General features: G+C 37.9%; 1 protein-coding gene across 1 annotated transcript in view; it reads left to right on the forward strand.

Moving 5' to 3' along the window:
* The window catches only part of LOC133527882 (uncharacterized), a 101,776-nt gene that overhangs the window by 43,850 nt on the left and 31,063 nt on the right, over positions 1–26,863 (forward strand). Inside the window, exons 3-6 of the mRNA XM_061865077.1 lie at positions 12,514–12,638; positions 15,440–15,576; positions 16,191–16,380; positions 17,519–17,732. Of these exons, the coding sequence (XP_061721061.1) occupies positions 12,514–12,638; positions 15,440–15,576; positions 16,191–16,380; positions 17,519–17,732 (666 nt within the window). The remainder of the gene's footprint in view (positions 1–12,513; positions 12,639–15,439; positions 15,577–16,190; positions 16,381–17,518; positions 17,733–26,863) is intronic.

The following is a 26,863-nucleotide window of genomic DNA, read 5'->3' on the forward strand; positions in this document are numbered from 1 at the left end:
GACAATTTAACAAAGTGAGTGGTACAAATGAGGTGCCTCACGAGTGAGCAACTCAACACTACTGTCATGTACGTCAAAATGCAGTCTCTAAGGAATGTAAACATGATAAGATGTCTGTATAAACGAATCGATGTATGTATGTCTGTAAACTTATATTACCTACTCCTTTTTAAAATTCGAAATTAATACAGAAGCAACCCTAGTGAGTGGGGTAAGTTTAGGTATGTATTTTCAAGAACGGCGGGAAGGGACCTTCTGTTTATTTTTTATTTTGGGCTTCTAGTGATAGAGGTTAGTTAGGGTTTCTAAAAAACCTTGATGCTCACCAAAATTGGGGGGGGGGGGGGGCATTTTGACAAAGGACCAAAAATCCTGAGATGATACGAAAAATCCAGACATATCGTCGGCTGAGAATACGTTTGTGCCATATTCATTTTTGACCAGAATAGTTTTTTTTTAATAAATAAATAACAACATTACACAAATTGACTAAGTCCCACAGTAAGCTCAATAAGGCTTGTGTTGTAGGTACCTAGACAACGATATATACAATATAATATACATTACAAATACTTAAATACATAGAAAACACCCATGACTCAGGAATAAATATCCATGTTCATCACACAAATACGAGTAAAGGAACCCGGGACCAGTTTTATTAATGATTTCTAAAATAACAAAAAATTGTTATAATTAACACTAATTGATTTTTAAAATAAAATATTCAAAAATGTGTCATGTCCTCGTTTTACTGTAGCATAATTAATTACACTCTGTTAACAGAAAATTATTACAAAATTCGTTACATATCCAAAATTTTGTGTCATGTTAATACATTGTACGGATTTACTCATCAACAACGGACATTGCAATAATATAAAATGCTTTTATTTCATGATAACCACTATATTCAAAATATTTGTCTAACCTATGTGCCTAATTGATCAATAAGTTCAATATTTCTTAAATTTAAAACTTTAAGACAATTTTTTTTTTGCTTCTCATCGCTCTCCTGCAAACCAATGTAGGTGGCGTATGGCATAAACGTATTCTCACCCGACGATATGGTAACCCTAACTCCAAGAGTATAAACACCGTGGGCTGATAAAACCCGACAGATTTTAAAGGTGTATTCTTGACCGCATTTAGAGACTAAAATGTGATACAAAGTTTCCTGAAATCGGTCTTGTTTTAGAGATACTGACAATTTTTGTAAAAATTGTTTCTGTAATAACTTAGTGTAAAACGCATTTTTGGCTGCGACGCTGCCACTATGTGACTTGGTTTAGAGATATCTGTTGGCAGAAAAAAGTTTTATAAGAAACTCGCAATTTTTAGTGTAAATAAAAAAAAACTTTAGTTATTCGTTGTAAATAATTAGTTTTTTTCTCGCCAAGATGCAAGAAGAAATAACGTGCCGTATGAAGAAAAAGAAAAAAAAAATTTGTCTGATAAAATTTTTTGTTGCCGAATTTTCCCAAAACTTCTCCTCATGACCTCAGGAATGCGTGGTTAAAATCTGTCGGGTTTTACCAGCCCACGGTGTATAACATTGTAAAACAGTGTTCACGCATGGTACTTTGATTGGCGGAACACAAAGAAATGGACTTTATGTCGGATCGTTATTTAAATGAACACGATGTTATCTGGGGAAACAAAGCTATGTTTTATGCGCCGCTGTTAGATTCATCTTATTTTAGACAAGGTTGTTTTAAAACTAATTTTTAAGATTAAGATTTCGTACACCAAACTATAATTGCGTACTTTTCATGCATGGGCTCCCAACTAAACTATAATATTCATTTCGAAACGCTGTAGTCAACTATAAAAAAAATTGAACAATCAGGTGCCGCCGCGCCGCGCTCCCATAGAAAAGACAAAACGGGGGACGAGCGGGCGGCGGTTTCACGCGTTTATGACTTTTGTACTACATTTTTGTCTATTGAGATATTTATCATTTTTCATTACTTATTTAGGCTTATTAGTAAAAAAAGTATTATTTTAGATGACTCGTATAAAAAGTATGCGTACGAGATTGAAATGCTTGATCAAGCTAGCTTTCCATCTCGTACTTTACTTAGGCAACTCAGCAAGCCCTGTTGCCTAAGCACGGTACTCGACTGAAAAGCTCTCTTTTATATCATGATTGTATAAAATACTATTTATAAAGCAGTTATATCTGCGTGCGTTACTTATATTATATAAAAAAAAATATATACTTCACCGCTTCCGGCAAGACTCGAATTCGCGACCGCTCTGAACACCGGTCCGATCTCTCATAAATATTAAACTATTGACCTACCGAACCTTGGCACGCTTCTGGAGCCCATTTCTCGATCGATATTATACTAATATTATTACTGTGTTGTTACGGTAACCCATACTAAATGACAGGGGCCCATTTCTCGATCGGTATTAGACTAATAATATTAGTCCACGAACTGTCAAGTCGTATGGGTTACCATGGCAACGCACTAATAATATTAGACTAATACCGTTCGAGAAATGGTCCCCTGGTGTTAATCATTCCATTGGACCTGCTGGTTGGACCCTTAAAGGCATATAAATATTATTAATAAATAAATAAATATTATTAATAAATATATTATAGGACATTAGTACACAAATTGACTAAGTCCCACAGAAAGCTCAATAAGGCTTGTGTTGAGGGTACTTAGACAACGATATATATAATATATGAATATTTATAAATACTTAAATACATAGAAAATACCCATGACTCAGGAACAAATATCAATGCTAATGCCCTTACCAGGATTTGAACCTGGAACCATCGGCTTCGTAGGCAGAGTCACTGGCAGGCCAAACTGGTCGTCAAATATTCAAACATTTTACTCTTAAAAGTTGTACAGTTGTTGTGTTGTATGATGAAAGCCTTGTACTACCCAAATCGTTTACTTTTATAAAGTTCACAGGAAATAACCCCGTTTTTTCGAGCGTTTTTGACCCACATACTTGTTAGAATAACGATCAATACTTGAATAGAAACTAATCCGTTACTTTTCGTAAGATTGGGTAAATCGGTAAGGATTGATGATTGCTTTATTCGACTAGAATAAAGGTAACGATTATGACCATGACATAATTACAAAATATAAATACTTTATGCTACTTTAATTATATTTGTTAATTCAATCGTTCACTTGTGCCAATACGTGCGTGAATTTTAATCTCCATATATAAACTACCTGAATAGTCAAATGAGAAAAGTTAAGTTATACGTAATAATAGTCGATATTGCTAATGATGTAGTATTTTTATAGGTATTCTCAATTTTGGAAAACGTATCTGTTGTAAGTTCCAAATAGGACGTAAAACTTACATAAAAACCGGCCGAGTGCGAGTCGGACTCGCGCACCCAGGGTTCCGTACAATACAAACCTGTAGGTATATAAGTAAAAGTTCACCCATCACGACAATCGAGTCATATCAATTATTAAAATATTTATATATATTGCGGTTTTTCGCAATTTTTCCTTTATGTGTGCTATAAGACGTTGCTTCGTACCAAATTTCATGATTCTGAGTTCACGGGAAGTACCCTGTAGGTTTTGATTACCTTGCAAGTGTCGAAAATTTGCGGCATAAACGGCTGTATCTTTTGATTGCATTAGGTTAGAAGTTTGATTTTTTAAAAGCTCCAAGGGACAGTAGACCTGAGTTTTTGATATAAATTCCAGCTTGATACCTCCACGCGTTCCTGAGAAAAAGGGTTTTGACAGACAGACAGACGGATGGACGGACATCAAAGTGATCCTATAAGGGTTCCGTTTTTTCCTTTCAAGGTACGGAACCCTAAAAAGGTATTAGATTCATTAACCAGCATTTTATATTTTGTAATAGTTAACAAAATATAATTAATGAAATATAATAATATTATGTTATAGAACATTATTACACATATTATATTTAACATATAAATAACACGCAACGAAATTATATTTAACATATAAATAATAAATAAATATAAATAAATAAATATTTTAGGACATTATTACACAAATTGACTAAGTCTCACAGTAGTACAAATATTTATAAACTCTTAAATATATATAGTACATAGTTGTAGTAGTGTAGTAACTCAGGAGCAAATAGATATCCCGTCTCGCCACACAAATAAATGCCCAACAGGATTTGAACCCGAGACCATTGACTTCATAGGCACTACCGACTAGGCAGGCTAGTCAAGTAGGATAATAAAAGTTAATATCAATTGTAATATATATATATATATATATATATATATTTTAACAAACTTATTTCAATAAACTTTACAGTCGCGACCAATGCGTCGTGAAATTATATAAATTAACAATAAAACTACACAACAACACTTGAGGGCCTAGCAAATGAATGAGAATGTAAAAAAAAGGGACTCATTTTAAATGCTCGTGAGTGTATCAAAACTTAAATAACACATCTGCGTTTAACTGCATCTTCATTACGTAACATTGTTGGTGTAGATCAAGATGTTTAAATTGCATTGCCTTATTTAGGACCTTGCTTTACGCTGGGTAATGAGCGAAAAATTTAATGGATTATGTTTCTGTTTATTATTTCGAATACGGCTGTCTAATTGTATAGATACTCTTTTGAATTACTGCATAAAATGACTATTATTACTACTATTAGTTATATTATGTCAGGTTGATAGCAGGTAGAGTTAGACCAAGATTACTCTGCAGCGTCATAATTTAGTTTGACGATTAAAATAACACTTGCACATTCTGGGCTAGTGGGCTATCAACATCGCAGCAGAATTATCTTGGTCTAACTATAGGCACTTTTCGCCTCGCAAAGCTAAACTATGGAATGAAGTGTCGCCCGCGATATTTCCGGACCTTCAAACCTAGAAAATAGCGTAGTTCCGTCTTAAAGGCCGGGTACGTACTTGGAACCGCTCTAGTGTTACAGGTGACCATAGGTGACGGTAATGACTTACCATCAGGTGATTTGTTTGCATTCAGTATCTTCAAAAAGTGATATCTTAAAGAAAATACATAAGTTTTGATCATTGAACTATTATTACTAGGTACGTTTAGAAACGGCACAGAATACCAGTATTTTGCGCCATGAGTTGTTGTTTTAAAAACAAACCAGACAAGCGAAGTTTGAACCTCGCGACCTAAACGCGTAAGCGCCATGAATTTAACGGCGCTTGCGACGTTTTGGTCGCGTGGTACAGGTTGCGAGTGCGACAATTTCATTGATATGGCTTCTCTATAGTAACAATAACTAATGGGTTTGATTGGTGTTTTCTATAAACGATTGCATTCTTTAACTATAAGCAATTTTTGTGGTAATCACGGTTCATATCCTGGTCAATGTAAGTTTTGCGCTGGTTCAGTTTCACGACCCGAAAACAATACAAACGGTAATCACGGTTCATATCCCGGTCAATATAAATTTAGCGCTTGTTCAGTCTCACTAGACCCGATAACAATACAAACGGTAATCACGGTTCAAATCCCGGTTAATATAAGTTTTGCGCTGGTTCAGTTTCACTAGACCCGATAACAATACAAACGGTAATCACGGTTCAAATCCCGGTCAATATAAATTTAGCGCTTGTTCAGTCTCACTAGACCCGATAACAATACAAACGGTAATCACGGTTCATATCCCGGTCAATATAAATTTAGCGCTTGTTCAGTCTCACTAGACCCGATAACAATACAAACGGTAATCACGGTTCAAATCCCGGTCAATATAAATTTAGCGCTTGTTCAGTCTCACTAGACCCGATAACAATACAAACGGTAATCACGGTTCATATCCGGGTCAATATAAATTTAGCGCTTGTTCAGTCTCACTAGACCCGATAACAATACAAACGGTAATCACGGTTCATATCCCGGTCAATATAAATTTAGCGCTTGTTCAGTTTCACTAGACCCGATAACAATACAAACGGTAATCACGGTTCATATCCGGGTCAATATAAATTTAGCGCTTGTTCAGTCTCACTAGACCCGATAACAATACAAACGGTAATCACGGTTCAAATCCCGGTTAATATAAGTTTTGCGCTTGTTCAGTTTCACTAGACCCGAAAACAATACAAACGGTAATCACGGTTCATATCCCGGTCAATATAAATTTAGCGCTTGTTCAGTCTCACTAGACCCGATAACAATACAAACGGTAATCACGGTTCATATCCAGGTCAATACAAATTTAGCGCTTGTTCAGTTTCACTAGACCCGATAACAATACAAACGGTAATCACGGTTCAAATCCCGGTTAATATAAGTTTTGCGCTTGTTCAGTTTCACTAGACCCGATAACAATACAAACGGTAATCACGGTTCATATCCCGGTCAATACAAATTTAGCGCTTATTCAGTTTCACTAGACCCGATAACAAATCAAACGGTAATCACGGTTCATAACCCGGTCAATATAAGTTTTGCGCTTGTTTAGTTCAAATCTTGCAATTTGAGTGAAATTATCCATATTTAAGCCATTAATTTTAGTTTGATGATGGAGACTGAAGGCTAAGGAAAACTTAACACTTTGTTTGCACAGGTACTTCTCAGGTTCCATTTTGAAGACTACACATACATATGTAAAGTATAGGTAGATAGGTACTATAATACTACTACTACTGTTTACTAATTTTTTAATTTGGTACTAATGTTTTACTCGTATGACCAAAATAGCTTTAAGCGTGAGAAAAATGCGATTACGGCGCTAATTTACATAAATTAGATTAAATTCTCATCAATATTTATTTTTCCTGTCTATTATAAAAACTAGACTTGAACAAGTAACCTTTAGTTGAGTATTTTATACTGTGTCGTATGTTCAAATATTTACACACTGAAATGGTTTTTAGGGTTCCGTTCCTCAGAAGGAAAAAATATATTTTTTGGTATACAAGCTTAATTTTATCGCTGACTGTATTTTTTTCTCACAGGCAACTAAAAGTCATCGAGACAAATGTAAAAACCCCAAACACAATTAGCCTGCGTTGTTTCAACTCAGAGTTCCTATGGTCACCTCCTGTCTCCATCTTCAGATCAGCTCCTATCTCCATCTACAGCAGTGATGGTACTATAATATTGCATTGTTACCCGACTTACATATGTATGCACATTTCCAGCTCAATCGGAAATCGGGAAGTGGGTCAAATTTAGCTTCCAAGATTCGACCCACTAAGTAACAAACCAAATGGCGAAAAAATAAAAGCTTGTAAAAACGGAACCCTTATGGGATCACTTTGTTGTCCGTCTGTCTGTTTGTCAAGACCCTTTATCTCCGGAACGCGTGAAGGTATAGAGAAATTAAAACCATATACTCAACCTATCATGACAAAAACCTATCATGGCTGATGCATCGTGCCTGCATTTAATTTTATTTTAAAGTCAAAATTACAGTCCCTTCCGACTTCGGGCCTTGTGCATTTGATTTTGTTGTTTACTTTTTTTTGACCTAGAACTATGACATTATGCAAGCACTTAATATCGTCGTATACTACAAATATAGGGAAAAATCTGAAAACTGTACATACATTTGTAACTAAATCATCAAAAATATAGATGTACCTATAAATTTCTACGGAACCCTCGGTGGGCAAATCCGACTCGCACTTGTCCGGTTTTAATAAATACTTTATGCGAAACCGAATGTAGTAAAAATATTATACAACTTGCATAGAAAAATACATATTTAAGTACATTATTTACGGATACAACATGGTCTACTTACCCGTCTTGCACAATCTAGTGATAGAGAGGCAGATATCAAAATTTCGATTTTCGATTTCCGCGCTAGACCCCGTGGGGCCCAATTCTCTAACGGTATTAGTCTAATATAATAAATGTGTCGCCATGGAAACACATAAGACTTGACAGACCTTATACTAAAAGGGATTCTGTGTAATAATCACACAATCTAAGTTAATCATCATTACGATAGTTATTTAGTTTACTTAAATCCTTGAATTGTACAATAGTACATTACGATACAAGTGCGAAAAATAGGAAATTCGAAACGAGTGGCGATAAATTAAAACAGGACCGAAGGGAGTGTTTTAACTTGACACGAGTTGCGAATTACCTATTCGCACATGTATCGTACAACGTTTTACAGTACATATGGCCCTTTAAATGTTCGACACAGTAACGTAATATGCTAATTTTCGCACTAGTGCTATAAAGTAGCACCATATGTACTGTAAATAAATAAATAGAATTCATATTTTAGCCATTTTAGTATAAGGTGGCCAGTAATTGGAGGGTGGCCAGTAATAGACGGTTTACCCTACCGTTCCAGAAATGGGCCCCCGGCCAGCGTTTACGAGGCGATAGAGTTAGACCAAGCTAACTTGGCAGCGATTTTGATAGCCCAGACTGTGCAAGTGTTATTTAAACGTCATACAGCGGTATTCGAACAATGCTTCTAAGAGTCACTGCGGTAATAAGACAACGATCTGTCAGTGTCAAAAGTGACGTTTTTGTTTTTTTTTTTATGGTAGAGGAGGCAAACGAGCACACGAGTTCGAATTGGGCCGATGATCTCATAGAAGTTTGACGATTAAAATAATAGGTACTTGCACAGTCTGGGCTATCAAAATCGCTGCCAACTTAGCTTGGTCTAACTCTATTTTTTATGCTCGGTTCAAAAAAGTTGTAATTAGTTTTTTTTTATAAAAACAGTATTTGCTTGTCAATTTTTCGAGTGTTTCCATTTTACCATTGCGTGCAAATCCTCTGCTCTGCGTGAGATCCGTCTATTAAGAGCGTGAGTCAAAAAAAGGCTAATGCTCTTAATGAACGAGAGCTAGTCTTGTAAAATGGTCAACGATTTCAAGAGCAACAAAACAAGACAGCATTTAAGAAAAAAAAAATAGGTCATATTACACTTTCATAAAAAATAACAATAACCGAAGTTAATCTAAAAAAACAAATAAAATGAAAATTTACCCATCGGCAAGGAGCTGTAGCTTTACTTCGTTGAATTGCAATACTAATTCGTTATGCGAGGAAGCTCCACAGTCCCCGATTGCATCCAGCAGCCTCTTTGATTAAGCCCTGAAATAATAAGACATTAGAATTTAGATAGCTATTTTAAGCTAATTTCAACTCTCACGATTTTCACACATTATTAGCTCATAGAAATGGGACTTAATCGCGTATTAAGTTTTTAATTTATCTCCGACGTTTCGAGGACGGCGTTGTCCCCGTGGTCTCAGAGAAGACGCGATTAAGTCCTCACCACTTAGATGGTTGGCAGTCCTCAACTGTGCGTTTCTCCAGAAACTTCCTGCCTCACACAGCTAAACTGTGTAATGAACTGTCGCCTGCGGTATTTCCGGACCGATACGACCTTAAAACCTTCAAGAAAAGAGCGTACTCCCATCTTAAAGGCCGGCAACGCACTTGCAACCCCTCTGGTGTTGCAGGTGTCCATGGGCGGCGGTAATCGCTTACCGTCATGTGATCCGTCTGCTTGTTTGCCTCCTGTTTCATAAAAAAAGCCCCGTTTCTATGAGTTAATAATATATTATCATTATATTATCCTTATCCAGGTCTCTGGCAGCTGTTCATCAGTGGAGGTCAGAAAATGGTTTTGGTCTAGGATTAGGGGTAATTATGGTATTAATTTAAATATATAGACAAACAAAGACGGCACATTTCACGTACTTATATTCATTTTGCCAAACGCTAGACGCCCGGGTCTAGTAGATAGATAGATAGATAGATAGATATAATACTCTTTATTGGCACAGTCTCGCAGAAGTCGCACACCTCAGTAAAAGATACAGCTTGAAAAAAAAAACAATTGATTAACCTCTTCTTAAAACTTTGGTAGAGGCAGACAACAGAGGGCCTACCGCGAACCACGTTCGACGAGTTGCCTCTCTGTCGCACTTATGAATTCGTATGTAAGTGTGACAGGGAGGCAACACTTCGAACGTCGTCGTCCATTTTCCGGAGTTAGCTCTTTGCCTATAAACGCAACGATAATAACGAATTAATAATCGTCATGAGGGTCTCTTACAATTCATTATGAAATGCCATTGAAGACATAGGACTAATTGTTTCCTTATTAATATTACGTAATTAGCAGAAGTGGTTATTAGCAAACCCCATTATTAATGTTTAAATTTATTGAAAGTAAGGGTTAGCAAAACTATCTACCCTAACTCGTTAGTGCCCAACTTCGCCCAAGTAAAATGATAAATAGTATTAATTTTACTTAAAAATACATACCCATTAAATCCACAATAAATAGAGCTGCTAAAATTTGTTTTATATTAAGAAAATAAAATGAAATCCTAAAATAACCGTATATGTATAGGTATTTAGAAACTACTTGATATCGATATCGATAACACTTGAGGTGAAATTGAATTTATCACTAGCACTGGTACGCTTTTGCCTACAAAAATCCGGGCTATGCATACATCCCTGTTGCCCTAGCACAGGAGAAGCGTGATATGATACATAGTATTTTGCCCGCGAGATAGACTACCCACCTTTTTCTAACCGAATTAATTAGAGAAGGACGGGTGGTCTATCTTCCGGGCAAGATACTGTCGCGCCTAAATAATAAACAGTGGCCTATCGCATAATAAAGAGTGGCCTATTGCATAATAAACAGTGGCCTAATGCATAATAAAATACAAGCTAATACTATTCCTGATTTTGTATGTAAAATTACTAATAATTACTTACAGATGGCAACTTAAGATAACGAGTCTTTAACTATTTATATCTTTATTTTATTTTTGCATGACCTCCGGGTGGGTTCAATAATCTGTGATATTTTAAGTAAATGCGTTGATCTTTTGCACTTCCTTATTTAATGTAAATATATATTCAGTAGGTATTAATTACATGCGTTAATGATATTTTTTGTTATACATTTTGTTAATTATGGAACGAGATCGCGCTGAATATTAATTGATTTTAAAGAAGCTGATAATTTCCATATGTAATTGATTTCAAAAAAAAAAATACAAAATACAAAATTTCTTTATTAACAAGGTAGAGTTGATTAGAGGCAGGGTTGACAAAAGTAGGTAATTATAAATTTTATATTCATTGCGGTTAGATTAACAGTAGCCCGTGTCGTGAGGACTTTGGTGAGACAGTAACAGCAAAACGAATTAACAACTAGGTGGTGCTATATAATACATGAGAAATTAAAAAATTACAAACTATGAGGTGATCAACAAAAATAATTAAAATAAGTTACATGCAGATAAAGACTATAAAAAGGAGAATGAGTGAATGCAGAACATTACTTAATATTAATAATGATGAGTAATACTACTGTTTGTGCGTGTGTGTATGTGCGTGTGCGTGTGCGTGTGCGTGCGTGCGTGCGTGCGTGTGTGTGTGTGTGTGTGTGTGTGTGTGTGTGTGTGTGTGTATGTGTGTGTGTGTGTGTGTGTGTGTGTGTGTCACACAATCTTCCATATAAAAATGTATTACATATTTACAGTTTTGAGATTTGTCACTGTACTTGCAGTGTAATAGTAACTATAGAGGACGGGAAACGAGGACGACGCACGATTTAGGAGATACAGCCCTATAAAGATTTCTGCATGACTGAAAAAAAGGTACATTACTTGGTCATATAATTCTAGGTCAAAGGGAAGTACCCCATACATTTTGATTCCCTTGAGAGTGTCAAATATAGGTTTTTTGCGGCATACACGGCCGTATCTTTTTTTTACGTTAACTTAAAAGTTTGATTTCTTTACAGCTTCAAGGGACCGTAGACCTGAGTATATGGTTTTAATTTTAACTCGATATATCCACACGTTCCGGAGATAAAGTGTCTTGATAGACAGACAGATGGTTAGACAGACGCCGCGTGCGTGTGCCCGCTTTGAAAGCGGGGTAATTTTGAAATGTTTGCGTTGCACTTATGTCTGGCAATCCGTTTATTTTAAACACATGATGGAATGATTCATGTCATGACTTTGTTATTAATATAATAAAAAGGTAAAGCGTTTTTTTACATGTCTTTCCACCGCGATACAACCGGCTGACGATTTTATAAATTGACAATAGCATCTGAACTATCATCTGACGATGTATCAAATTTTGGCGATGACAAACTTTTTTATACGTGTTTCGGTGGCTGCCATTCCTCAACCCACCAACAGAGCGGCAGCTGACGTCCACGAGGGTTTATCATACATAGCCGTTAACCAATATACTAGTTATTGCTTCCCAAACATTACATATACATATGCAAGTTGGGTGACGATGCGATATTATGGTACCATCGAGGTGATCTGATGATGGACACAGGACGTGGCGTCTGGTGGAACTCTGTGATAAACCAACACAACGTAATTGTGTTTGGATTTGTTACATTTGTCTCCATGAGTAAGTATTAGTTACCCATTGAAAGAAAAATGCAGTCAGCGAAAAGCTTGTATTAAAAAATAATATTATGACAAAAAACTTTGCCTAAGACTTCGCGATCGCAGAACATACTTAACCTATGGTATTTGTTTGTCCGCAGGGTGGAGGGCGACGCGAGTGCGGCGAGGCGGGGCGGTGCGCGTGCGACTGGCGCGCCCCTCCCGCGCCGCCCGCGCCCCCTCACCCCCTCCGCGCGCTGGACGACACCCCGCCGCCGCTACTCAGGTACAGGTCTTTTATAATGTTCATGATAGGGCAGACATGGTATCATGTTCGGTTAAAGAGTTTGCATGCGGGTGGAAGGCGAGGCTGGGCGGTGCGCGTGCGATTGACGTGCCCCTCCCGCGCCGCCCGTGCCCCTCCCCTCCGCGCGCTTGACAACAGCCCGCCGCTGCTGCTCAGGCACAGGTCTTCTATTATGTTCATTACAGGGCAGACATGTTGTATTAAAGAGTTTGCACAGTTGTGAAAGGCTAAGCGGGGCGGTGCGCGTGCGACTGGCGCACCCCTACCGCGCCTCCTCACCCTCTCCGCGCGCTGGATGATACCCCGCCTCCGCTAATCAGGTACAGGTCTTCTATAATGCTCTCGGTAGGGCAGACGGCAGACATGATATCATGTCGGATTAAAGAGTTTGCATGGCGGTGGTAGGTGAAGCGGGGAGATGCGCGTGTGACTGGCGCGCTCCTCCCGCGCCGCCTGCGTCCCCTTACCCCCTCCGAGTGCTGGACGACACCCCGCCGCCGCTAATCAGGTACGGGTCTTCTATAATGCTCCCGGTAGGGCAGACGGCAGACATGATAACATGTCGGATTAAAGAGTTTGCATGGCGGTGGTAGGTGAAGCGGGGAGATGCGCGTGTGACTGGCGCACCCCTCCCGCGCCGCCTGCGTCCCCTTACCCCCTCCGAGCGCTGGACGACACCCCGCCGCCGCTGCTCAGGTACAGTTCTTCTTTATCATGTTCACGGTGGGGGAGACATGATACCATGTTGGAATAAAGAGTTTGCATGCGGGTAGAAGGCGAAGCGAGGCGGTTCGCATGCGACTGGCACGCCCCTCCCGCGGCGCCTGCGTCCCCTTACCCCCTCCGAGCGCTGGACGACACCCCGCTGCTCAGGTCAAGTTCTTCACTGTATCATGGTCACAGTAGGGAAAGAAATTATAGATTTTGATAGCCTAAGCTGTGCAAGTATTATTTTAAATATGAAACTCAACGAGGGTGCGGAGTGGTCTACGCGCATGGTTTCGTGCGAGCGTCACGCTCGTGCTAATACCTACTTGTGCGGAGTTGCAAACAAGTCTGAGCGAAATAAACGTGCGAATGACAGCTAACTGATATGATTCTAATATCATTCTAATATCAGTTAGATGTCAGTGTATCACGTTCGAATTGGTCTGTAATTTTGTTATCCTGTTGTGGTGCATAATCGTAATCTTCTACTGCCTTCAGTCTTGGGCAGTTTGAACCCCAATATTTGCTCATGAGGAAATATAAATGTGAGAGTGTAGTAAATGACCGTACGACAGTGAAAATGATTAGGTAATCAATAAAATGTAATTAAGTATGTCTAGCTTAGCATAGCAGCAAGTGTCATTGGTATAACCCGTTCTTGTGAAGAATTAAATAATACATAATCCAGGTTAATTTCTAAATAGGCAAATCAACTTAGAATTTTTCGAAAAATTAATTACCGCAAGCTGGAAATCGTTTTACTACCTTCACATGTCCTAAATGCGTGTAATCCGAGTTTGCTTCATCCCAGGAGGAGTGCCTACGTTTTTGTTCTTATTTAGTTTTTTGCTTGTAGATCAAAAACGGTACATACGAGGGACAATTTTAATCTGAGGATCCGAAAGGTACGAGAACTTTAATATGAATTCGTAGTCAAAGTTTGTAAAAACTGACCGCCTCTTTGAATTTTTTCCTCCCAAAATATATGTACACCTCCTGGGACAAACTTGGATTTCACGCATTTACGACCAAATGAAAGTATTTAAACGATCTCCAGCTTGCTGGGAATTAATTCCACCAAACTCTATTTTCAGTTTAATTTGATTGTCCTAAAACGTACTATTTCAACTTTAATGTGTACAATTATATTAGTTCCCATAGAATTTAACTCCAAACTAATTTATACATGGAATGTTTATACAAACAAAACAGTAAATCAGCGTTTGTACCTTATACTCATAGAAATAGAGTTCAAAACGGTTACGCATTGTCTCCTTTGATAAATGCATTGCAAACCGATGTCCATATAAGCTTTATTATCCCTTACATAATCTCACTCACGCACAATGCATGCAAAATGACTAAGTCACTGTCAAGTCGTTGACCTTATGTGAGGACCACATATTAACCACCATGTTGTTCCAAATCGAACCTTAATCCCTTCTTATTAGGATTTCGGAAGTGCAAAAAATGTGGTGAAATGAAATCTGATGATTCAAGAGATTTACCTTTGTAATAATGTATGATGGTAATGGTTTGGAATTTTTATGTTGAAGTGTTCAAATGATGCGTGGTTGTCAGTAAGTTTTTTGAACGTAATTGTTGTTATTTTAGTGTAGGTACTTATGCAACATTAGTGTACTTTCTTTAAAAAAAGTGTGTGTGTGTGTGTGTGTGTGTCAGCCTTGACAAACGACTGTAAGTACCTGCCTTATGGTTGTCTTTGTAAAATCAATAAAAAGCAGGTTGGATAAAAAACAATCTACTCAAATTACCCATTCCACGCTGACGAAGTCGCGGGCAAAAGCTACTTCAATTAGTTCTTCAATAAATTGCAACATGGTATCAATATAAAAGTTAATTTATATAACTCATAACGGGGTTAACATGGGGTAGAAATTGCAGACGGAGGCGTGAAAGGTAATGTAAGGTAAGGTGGGATAAGTCTATCACTGGGACAAGACAAACACTTTTATAGACTCCTCATACTGTTTGTCTTGCGCTGAGCAAAATAACTATGTTCGTCTTAGTACCTTACCTTATAATAATGTATGTGTTCTGTTGTATTGCAGATCTAACCCACTGTATACCGAGGAGGAGGAACAAGAGGTAGTGATAATCGTGGACTCGCTGGAGGAAGAGGACACTGTGGACGGAGGGGTTCTTGCAGCCCCTTGCCCACCCCGCCGTGCACCTTCTACCTCTTCAGGTCAGAAACGCCTTAATCCCGAACTTTTGAAATAATTAGAGGAAACATTCATTGACTGGGACGAGGCTTGGACTTACGGCTCTGAGGCATCGGTTCGCGCTCTACCAGAGCTAGGAACACTTATTTCTAAGAATATTTCCACCATATCTTTCAATTCAATATACGTCTAAAAGGGCATAGCTTGATGCCCCGATGATTAGCCCCGAGGTAATAGGTACCTAACTCTCGCACAAACTTAACGATTTGGTCGGGAAATCTCAGCAGATAAGCAAAGAAGAAGAAGACTTTCTGAGACCCCCTAAGACGTCCTTTACTCATTGTCTTTCTTACCCGATTCCTCCTCTTCCTGGTCTTTCTACGATTGGCTCGCATATAATATCTCAAACGGTGACATCCATTATTAGGAATAAGTATCAATTGTATGTTTACAGTAAAAAATCATCATCATCACCATAATCATACAACAACAACACAAGTTGCCCTATACACATGCATGTTTGCATTAGGTATAAGTTGATAAATAGAAATATACTCTGTCGCAGAAAAATAAACTTCTATCTTCTAACTGTAAATTCCGAGTAATATTCTTGAAACTGATAGTTTCCATTTCTCAGGGTACGGCAGCGGCGCCGGCAGCAACGGGCGGGTGTCGCCATCATTACCAAAGACCGAGGCGGAGCTACCCGACTCGAAGCACGAAGGATCTCAGACGTCAAGAGCTTCAACCTCTGACACGGACAGCCCAGGGTGTACGCTGTCGCGGAGCCTTAAGGAGGACATCAGGGCATGTTTGGGAGGTTGCAGGTAATTTCTTCATAGTAATGTTAGACTCGAAGCATGAAGGATCTCAGACGTCAAGAGCTTCAACCTCTGACACGGACAGCCCAGAGTGCACGCTGTCGCGGAGCCTTAAGGAGGACATCAGTGCGTGTTTGAAGGATGCAGGTACTGCCTCTATACTAACAATAGCACTGGACTGGAACTACGGTCGCCAAGTACATAAAGATAAAGATAGTTTATTATTCAGGTAGGCATATTACTCTACGACTCTAACTCTACATCTCTGACCCGAGAAGATTTAAATCCCCCCTCAATTGGAGGAGGGTATCCCAATATGGACCGGCAAGAAACTCGCCGGGACACATCTTTTCAAAACATTACATCTTATTATTATCATGCATTAAATTAGAAAAAAAAATACAATTTAGATTTCTATAGAAATCATGCAATTACATAGTTTCTAATTTTCTTTATAGAAATTTTATCAAAAAAAAAATTATCAAATCATACAAATACGTAGCTCTTTCAAAAAAAAACAAAATTAAAAATTCAAACTAGAAAACAAAGACTAATAGGTGTCTCGGGCGACCACAAGGCGGGCTCCTTCTTTGTCCAAAGATTAAGCCTGGCAGTGCAAAGAGGAAACGCTGCCAGCATCCTAGGGAGCATTCCAGAAGCGGGTATCTTTGGGGAGGTATTTTATATTTAGTTTTTATGTATAAGTGTTATATAAAAATATTTAGTTATATGTAAAAAATCTTATAAATAAATAATATATAACTATTAAAAAAAGAAATGAGAATGTACATTATACATATAAATCAGACTGATAAGCCAAGCAATAAGAAGATATAGAGGGTAATGCCTAGAACTCAACCCTTGACCGAGCAACTTTGCTTGGACCAGCCAGGAGGTAAATGCATTAACAGTCCCCATATGAACATTCGGACTCGACTTCCGTCAGGAGGGATGATTTTAGGATTGAAGTAGTGTCTCCACAGTAGCAATAGACTAGAAGCACAAAGGATCTGTGATGTCACGAGATTCAACCTCTAACAAGGATAGCCTAGCTCTTCTAGCCACTACTACACCCCAGAAGAAGAGTGGGGTGGGGTCTTTAGATATTTTAGAATGGCTGATAAACATCTCCAATTTTTTCTAGATGGGAAAAAGACGTCGGCGACGTAGTAGATGCCGCAGTGAAGGGCGCCGGGGGTATCACCGCCGCCCGGGCGAGGCTGCACGCAGCACTGTTGGCGCTGCATGAGCCTTTACAAAGGATTCCCAACCGCGGGCCGTCTCTGCCGTACTGCGGGCCCGGCGTGCGGCCCGGTGACGTCACCATGATGCCGAAAACTACAGAGATGTCGCTGCTGGTGAGTAGTTGCATTTTTATGTCACTGATGGATACCATATATAGAGAGACAGCCTAGGAGGGAAAATCTTTCGCTTACACACAAAGAAAAGTAGTATAAGTATTTAAAAATACCTTTTTTTACTCGAAGCTGCCTCTTCGAGTTGAAAGAGTCCGTTGGGCGTGATTATTTGGGCGATGGCGACTAATGAGAATGTAGCCTCCTTATGACTGTTAAAATTAAATATGATGAGTGTTTACTGACAAATCTGTTAATTCTTTTTTAATTAAACTAAAGTCAAATCAAAAATAGGACAGTGAAACAGGTTTCCTGATGTACTCAAAAGGTAAGCTTATTGCAATGTTCTTTTCTCGGGGAATAAGATCCTAAATTTGTTTTATGGAAATGATCATATCTCCGAATTCCGACCTTGATAGTTCAGTCATGTTTTTAAGCACGTTTTCAGCTCTCAAGAATTCACCAATCTGCCAACTGGCAAGTAGCCGATTTAAACAAAGTAAGTTAAGTAACCAGTGGAGACAGCGAAGATATCGTATAATCCCTCAACCAAAAGTGGGTCAATCACAAGCACTTAACAACACTGTAACATTATATTTCATACACAGAGGCATTAGCTCGTAATGAGGCACCTTCGTCACTATCAAATAGCTATAACCCTTATTGTCAACGCATAAGGTCCACCTATGATCAATTAAGAGTGTTTTTAGTAGAAAATGTAATGAGATAAGTACAAAAGCCGTTATGTAAGTAATTGGAGCTATGATCGTATCGCGAAATGTAGGTGTCTGTGTCGTGTGATGAAACTGGCCACATATGACTTTGAGTGGACATTCACTTAACGTAAAACAACTCGACTATTGTCCAAACGCTTAGGCCTCCGCTGACGCGGACGCCCGCCGCCTGGGCACTTTCGCGGGTCCAGGGCGGCTACCGGGAAAATCGTAATTCGTCGATTACGGGCATTTTTTTCTGTCACTCTAATTACGTCTTAGTGAGAGTAAAAGAGAAAGATCCCCGCAATTTGCGAATTTCGGTTTTCGCAGTAGGCCCCCTGCTCCCAGGCCAAATCAGTCGCACGCGCTCGCGCCAGTTAGCGCTGTTCATACAATTTCTTATTAGACCGGAAGGCCGTTCCGGATAATCCGCGTCAGGTAGCGGAGGCCCTAAAACTTGAAATGAAAACACAAATATTACCCTTTCGTATGCGCCTGTCAAAAATTTACCATTTATTTAGCAACCATGGCATATTTATGTTTAAGTTGAATTTGGTTGAATATATATGGAGCAGATCTGCTCCTAAGCTTATTTTTTTTTTATTATACCAAAGGATACTTTTAATTTTTCATGCTCCGAAAGAAGCTAGTTGTTGTTCTAAAAAGTGTGCAAAAATTATACGTTTTTGCTCTTGAGCGCTGTAATTTCTAAGTACGTTTTTTTCTGTTTTTTTTTTTTTTTTACGATACGATCTACGTTAAACGATTAAAATTTTGGTTTTAAATGGATTTGTTGTAATATTTCCATTCTGATAATTAACTCCCCATTCCATAAATAACGATATTTTTACCTAAATTGTTAATTAAAAGTACCCTCAAGAAATACCACTGATGTTTATACTTAATCGTGTTTTTTTTAAATGCACATGTACTTTACTTTCTTCGCATTCGAAATGAAAAGTAGTGTTCAACTCGGGGAAAAGCACCATTTCACTATTTGCGCTCTCACTGCGTCAAAAAGTTAAAACATGTAAAAATTCAATATTAAAAGTACAATTTTCGTACAGTAGTACAAAAGTACAAGTCCGCAGCAAGCTCAGTACCCCTAGTGTAAATATTTTCGACAGCGAAACGTTACGTACGCGTTTGCGTTAAGTGTCATTTTGTATGAGATTTTTGACTTTCCAAAACGTCCCGCTTGGCGCGCTGTTCAAAAACCCATACAATTGAGACTTAACGCAAACGCGTACGTCACGTTTCGCTATCGACTAAATTTACACTAGGGGCACGGTTCTCCATACAAACGTAGTTACGCTCTCATTTTAAAACGACTAGCTATATTGCTCTGAAACTTTGTACGAACAATAGGATTAGGTAGATATCTATTCAGATTATTTAATTATTATTGTAGTTTGTGGGCCTTTGAGTGCCACGTCGACCAGGCAGTGATCTATTGTGACAGCCTTTTAAAGTTCATTACTAATGCCCGTTGAATCCAGGAAATTCCAGATTATTTGGGCCGTAATGTTCTGTACCCCATAGGGTTGGAATACATGCCGCGCTAAATGGGTACTTCTTGTTGACATTAGTGGTCCACAGGAACAGAGAATGTGCATTGCAGTCTCCTTTGACTCCTGGCAGAACCTGATAGCTTCAGATATCATAATAACTATTTAAAAAAATACCGCAAATTCAAACTTTTCATACAAAATGTGTTTTTAGAATAAATTTAAAAGTGAAAAAATTCCGAAAAGGTAAGCATTTGACCACAATCTCACCTGATTCATTTCATTTGTTTTATAAGCTGGAGTTATATGCTGGACTCTTAATCTAACTTTGTGTAATTAAATACGAGTATAAAGCCTGACCAAAAATATATGATCATTGTCAAGAGGGCGCCGTTATTCTCATGTATGGGGTGACAGTTCAGTTTAATACGAAAAATTTAGTTCCAAAGAAATTCCGCAATATAGCGCGTGATCATATACTGGTCAGGCTTTAAAATACGTAGCAGAATTGCCTTGAAGTAAGTCTTATATTTAACGCCAGAAAGTGAGCCATGTCCAAATACTCGTTAGTCAACAATTACTCATTACATTCACTGTACTTTGCGCATAAATGCATCCGTTCTAGTCGACATTAAAGACAGGATGGTGACTAAGTAGCTCGAATATCTTGATATACTTATTCCGGTTCAAAAGTTGACAAATGAAATAATTAACAACTTGATAAAAAATATACATTTTAATAAAAAAATATAGCATAAAGTCAGTGACCAAGAAAAACCCCATATCGCTGTAACTGCTGAATATAGTCTGGCAAACCCAATTTGTTAGTAAGTAAGAAGAAAACTTCTCGATTTCTGATTGAGCAAAAAATTTTGCATACATATGTAAATCGGGTGACAATGCAATATTATGATGACGGAGCTGTTTTGATGATTGAGCCAGGAGGTGGCCATGTAAACTATGATAAAACAACCCAAACTAATTGTGTTTGGGGTTGTTAGAATTGTGTCGATGAGTATTAGTTGCCTGTGGAAATAAAGGTACAGTCAGCAATAAATTCTTGTGTCAAAACTGAAACTGAAAAATATAAGTTAAGTTTTGTACTGGGCCTAAGTACTTTTGGTGAATAGTTGGGTGATGTTTATGTACCGTGAAAAGGTGGGTGATGACGTTACCAAGCTAAAATGGAATTGCGCTAGATATGTTGCAAGGCAGAGTGATGGCAGGTGGACCAAAATGTTGACGGATTGGTGGCCGCTTTCGGATGAAAGAAGCGCCTGGCGTCCGTTGGCTCGTTGGGTGGACGACATTAGAAAAATCGCGGGACATTTCTGGATACGACTAGCCTAGGATCGGGATAAGTGGTGTACACGAAGAGAGGCCTACGCTCAGCAGTGGGCGACTGGAGGCTAAAATGATAATGATGATGATGACAAAGGTTAATGATCACATTGTGCAATTTAAGTACCCCACGTTCTAAATCCGTAGATGTTCGCGCCCATTTAAAATTGATGGCCAATTTCCGATAAAGACCAATAATTGGCCCTTCGTCGGCCCTTGGCGTTAGCAATTAGAAACACCTGTGAATGTTATGAAATATTACAAAGCTTTTAAAATTAAATTTATAGCACGATCGCCCTTTCTGTTAGAGCGCTGGTTCGTGAACAGCGATTGAATATATACACGATGTTTTTTTATACTTCGATAACTTCGGAGTATGGTTAAATACATTTACGGAAACTGAATGGCACAGTTAAAATATTATTTTTGTAAAAAAATAAATAATAGCGTTGTTATTGTAACACGAACATTATGCAGATTGTTTTTTAGTCACCTGCAATAATTTACAGGGTATAAGGTCATTCTGATGACTTACACTACGGAATCGACCCCAAAATCGCGAAAAAAAATATTTTGTCGGCGAGTCAACCACGACACATATTCTTAATATTGAACTTGGCTCTCATTTCACATATAAATAAATAAAATTAAAATAAAAAAGCCTTTTATTCTAAGCAAATTCATGATATTGAGAATAATTTAAAATTAGGTTGTGGTTTATAGGTTTACGTTGTTCTTATGTGCATTAGACCCCTTCTGACCTCCTCCATCGACTTCCACTTATCTCTATCCTTACCTATATGGAGCCAGTTTGGTCCAGCTGTTTTTTTTAATATCCTCGTCCCATCTTGTACATGGTCTACCCCAACGACGCTTGCCTTGCGGGCCACTCCCATTTCACATATATGTAAAATACTTATTAATGCTTATCTGCATCCTTATAACGTTTATTTTCTGATGCACTGGTACGTTCACAGACACATCTACGGTTCGAGCTAATTTGGCTGTCAATACTAACGCTTTGACATCTCCAATGTATAGTAAACCCTAAATAAATCAACAATTAATGTCCGTGACTGTACCTAGCGTTTACTAACCCAAAAAAAAATACTTTGGTACAGCGCAAGCAAGTCCTACCAAAAAAAAGCGTGACTAAGTAGATATACCTATTGCCAGATTGCCACTTTTGTTAATCTCTAAATGATGCAACGAATATCCTGTAGTTGACTCTGTTCACCCAGCTCAGATCACCCGGGTCAATGAAGTAAACTAAAAATACACTTAGTTTCCTATTAACCCTTGGACTGGTTGGCCGTCGACTCCCTACCGATTATGTCATTTAAATTTCTAATTTGATTAATTGAAATAAAATCTAAATTCCAACAACTCATATGCCACTTGAAGAGTTAAGTGCCTAGCCTTTATAGCTACAAAGATAATAATACATATTTTGCACTCCACAAGGCCAAACATAATAATCCTATCGTCTAGATCACTCAGGACATCCTGGCATCACTCTACTGCGGAACAAATGACTGTTCTTTGTTCTTAATATTAGGATATTAAGATAAGATAATATCCTCTGTTGAGGCTGAATGTTGCCGGTAATTAAGCTTGAAGTAATATAGATGGTAATCTAGATAAAATATGCGTTAGCGTTAATCTAATTATTCATTTTGTGGTTTAGATTTGCATTTGAAAGGGAATTAACACAAAAATTTGGACATTTCTCTATAACAAATATCACGATGTGAATTAGCATTACGTAGGCACCAGCGGCCGACAGGAGTCTATATAGCCTGTCAAGCCATTTCCTCAAACTTAAAAAAATTTGGCGCGAAGGGTTATCGTATCATAGAAAGTTTGAATTTCGCGCCTTTTACCACTGACAAAGTTGTTTCTCAGACTATATATCCAACGCTTTCATTTATGGGAAGCAGATTTTTTGATAAGTATGGCCACGCTGTGCACATTTTTTACTTAATGTCGTGAGGCATAGTCTAGCTAAGTCATAAAAATACAATAAAACAAATAATGCAATAATACGATAAAATCAGCCAGAATCTTCATTTGTGTATAGAGTCTGTGCGGAAAGAGAAGAGTCGTGGAATGTATGGGGCCCAATACATTCCACGACTCTTCTCTTTCCGAACAGACTATATTATGTTTAAGAGCTTCGTTATGCAAGATACCATTGCAGGTGTCTATACCAACTTATCGAAAGTAAGTTTCGACATTTATACCGGGTGTGGCCTGTAACAGGAGCTATAAATGTAACTATAGGCTGCACTCCTCAAAGGTTCAAACTGACCAACATTTGTTCAGCTACTTTTAAACATGACTTGTGTTTTGAATTTTAGTACACTTTAAAGTTTATTCTATATAATTTAAGGCGCAATTTCAAAGCGATGTTAATTGTTAATCACAATGATGTTAGTGTACATTGAAGACAATATTTATTTTGTATGAAAAATAGAAAGTCTAAAGGATTCATAATTATATATGTTTTAATTATATGCTCGTGTTACAGGCCATACCCGGTATATTTAGCACCTACTAGCTTTTTGGTAAATAATATATTAAACTAACCGACCCTGATTTGCACGGGTATAACCTTTAATAAATTATACACCTAAATCTTCCTCAAAAATCACTCTATTTATAGGTAAAAACCACATGAAATACCCGCGAACATACATACATACAAACAAACAGACGCGGTGGGGGACTTTGTTTTACATACATGTAAGGTGTAGTGAAGTCCATAGAATAAACTTAGTACATTTCAAAGAAAAGAAAATGTTGGTTATGTCGTGTGTTAAAATTAATTGATCGCCCTTAATACGTGAAAATCTTGTGACATTTATTACTTGTAGTACTTAGGTATATCCCTTGATCTTATGTCCTTAAGTAATCATGGATGGTCAAGGTTTGACAGATATATTTAGGCCACTATGCCTTAAGGTGCAGTAGGTGCAGCCAGCAGAGTTTTTGATTAAAAATCGTTGCGCTCTTCTAGATCACAATACGGTTGCCAACAATTTTATTGTTAATCTTAAGGCCTTTCTCTAGTTATTTAATCGATACGAAACCTGATTTCTTGACTTTCGCTCAAAAAAATCACGAAAATAGGTCTAAAACGCACCTTAAAATATTTGTAACAATTTTTGCATAAACACTGAAAAAAATAGATAGCCGAACTGGTTTTGTAACTTTACTTATAAACTTTGCATAAATTTACAAACTTATTTTGTAGTGTATACCCAGTACCTGAACACTGATAGCCAAACACGGTTTTGTAACATATAACACATAGTTCGCAAGTCCCAATTTTTGTGTAAACAGTAACCAAAATTTTGTTACAGTTATGCAAACCATTTCTTTCAGTGAAAGCTAATAATATGAAAATAGCTTCTAAAATGCGCCGTTTTATTTTTGATCGAACTCATTGATACTTTTTTGTTGAAACTTACAAAAAATAAAAATCCTGACCACGAACAGCCGTCTCGCTCACACTTACGCTCAGTAAGTGTGTGAGAAGAACCTGTACCCACGGAACCTTAATCAGGTCAATACAATAGCTACGCTTCATTAGCCTGTCAGATCTTCATTTATTTGACACCAACAATCAATGTAGGTACGAGTACAAGCAAAAATGGTTTTTAACATGTTCTAATACAGACTTTTCTCGCATGGAATTAATAAGATTGTCTAAAAGGGCTCTAAAATGAAAAGGGTCATGATCGATTGGCAGATGAGGCCGTCGATTTAGAGTTATTGACTTTAGGGTCATCTTTATAATGAGCTTTATATTACTTCCCTTTTACAAATGAAGACCTATTCAATTTAGGTACATACATACATAGGTATTCTTGACTAATTTCGCAGTAGCACCGGAATCATTGGTAATTTAAATATACAGCAATTAGGTACACGTCTCTTATGTGGATAAATCCAAATGTCCAACCTCTGTACTTATGTATTTCTTAGTTTTATTTCTTCGAGTAACACCAGGAAGGGAGGCGGCATTCGTACTATTTCCCTTCTGCCGAAGCATAGGTACAACTGTACCTATGGCGATGCATGTTGTGACTCGTCCGTACACAAAAAGAGATTGAAGTGTGCAAGATTTATCTTTGACGTGTGTCATTTTCTATATATTCGGTTCATCATTCATTACACAAGGGATTTTGTATGTAGAGAAGAATTGAATGTCTTCGAAGCCTGGTTACTTTTGAAAAATCGTATCTCATTCAAGTGTGACATTTTATTTTCTTCATAATCAAAGTGCTGTCATAACGGTTAAAGAGGTTTAATCTTTGTTAATTGTGTTGCATTGTATCTTTGTGTTGTTGGGTGTCCATGATTGTAGATACTCAAATTTTTCCTTACCAAAAAGTTAAATAACAAAAGAAGCGTGATTGTTTTATTTAATATGATGGTGAACGATTCATTAACATTTACTAATTGTGTAGGTTGTAGTCGTGCTCACGTCTCATGAATTACTTTGTATATGTTATATATTAACACTAAAATTCGCATTTCAAAATATCTTCCACAATCAAGTTTATTTACGTAGGTATAATAGAGAATTATCTCTTTTTATAAAACTGCTACTCAATTTCTCCAAAATATCAATAATGCACAACGTTAATATTAAAGTTTTCACTGCTGCCGGCACTCCCGGAGTGCAACCCGATTTTTTTTTCTTAATCGAATTTTAATTGACGTGGGACATACTAACATTAAAAATCCGTAAATTATTAATCCGTAGAATTAGTTTATTTTTTCTTAGTTTCGATCACTGTAGAAACATACAGGTGAGGTCTCCTTATACCCCCCTCCCCCAACGTGATCTCTCGTGATTTTTTCGTGACCCCCCTCCCTCGAACCTCGCGTGATTTGTGCACAAGCCCTAACTGATCATTCAATGAACAAACGTTTGGCCTAAGCACCTTTATCAGAATACGAAACGCGCGCCGATTCGCCGAATCCAAGCCAACTCGGTCAATGCTGGGAAGTGACGTGACCGTTGTAGCAAGAGCTTCGAGTCTTTTATATTACCGCCAACAGTTTCTAATTTTAACTGTCAGTGTATTGTGTTGTCTGGAAGAGATTGCTTTTTTGCGATAAGACCGCCTGTTGTCTGCCTCTATCGTTAATCAATTATTTGTCTTTAAGCTGTATCTTTTACTGAGGTGTGCCAGTAAAGAGTATCCTATCTATCTATCTATGTTAAGAGCAATTCCTAGCTGAGCAACTTTTCAAATCTCGAATTTTTGAAGCTATGTTTCTGTCGCGCTGCGGTGGGCGGGAGCCGGAGCTATCTAAGTGTGAGTGCGCGCACACAGACGCGAGACTCGTGCGCTCGCTCATTGCGCGCCGTTCCGTCGACATCGCCCGCGAGTCAGACGGAATTTATTCTGCGCTGCCCGACGCAAGTTGTTTTTGTTGTTACCACGTAATATTGTTTTTCATTTTTATATTATACTGTATCTATTACACCCTAATACCAAACACCCTATCACCTGTACTAAATGTATTTTACACCTATGATGACGAAATAATA

This window comes from Cydia pomonella, chromosome 18 (assembly GCF_033807575.1).
Source record: "Cydia pomonella isolate Wapato2018A chromosome 18, ilCydPomo1, whole genome shotgun sequence".
Lineage (NCBI taxonomy): Eukaryota > Metazoa > Arthropoda > Insecta > Lepidoptera > Tortricidae > Cydia > Cydia pomonella.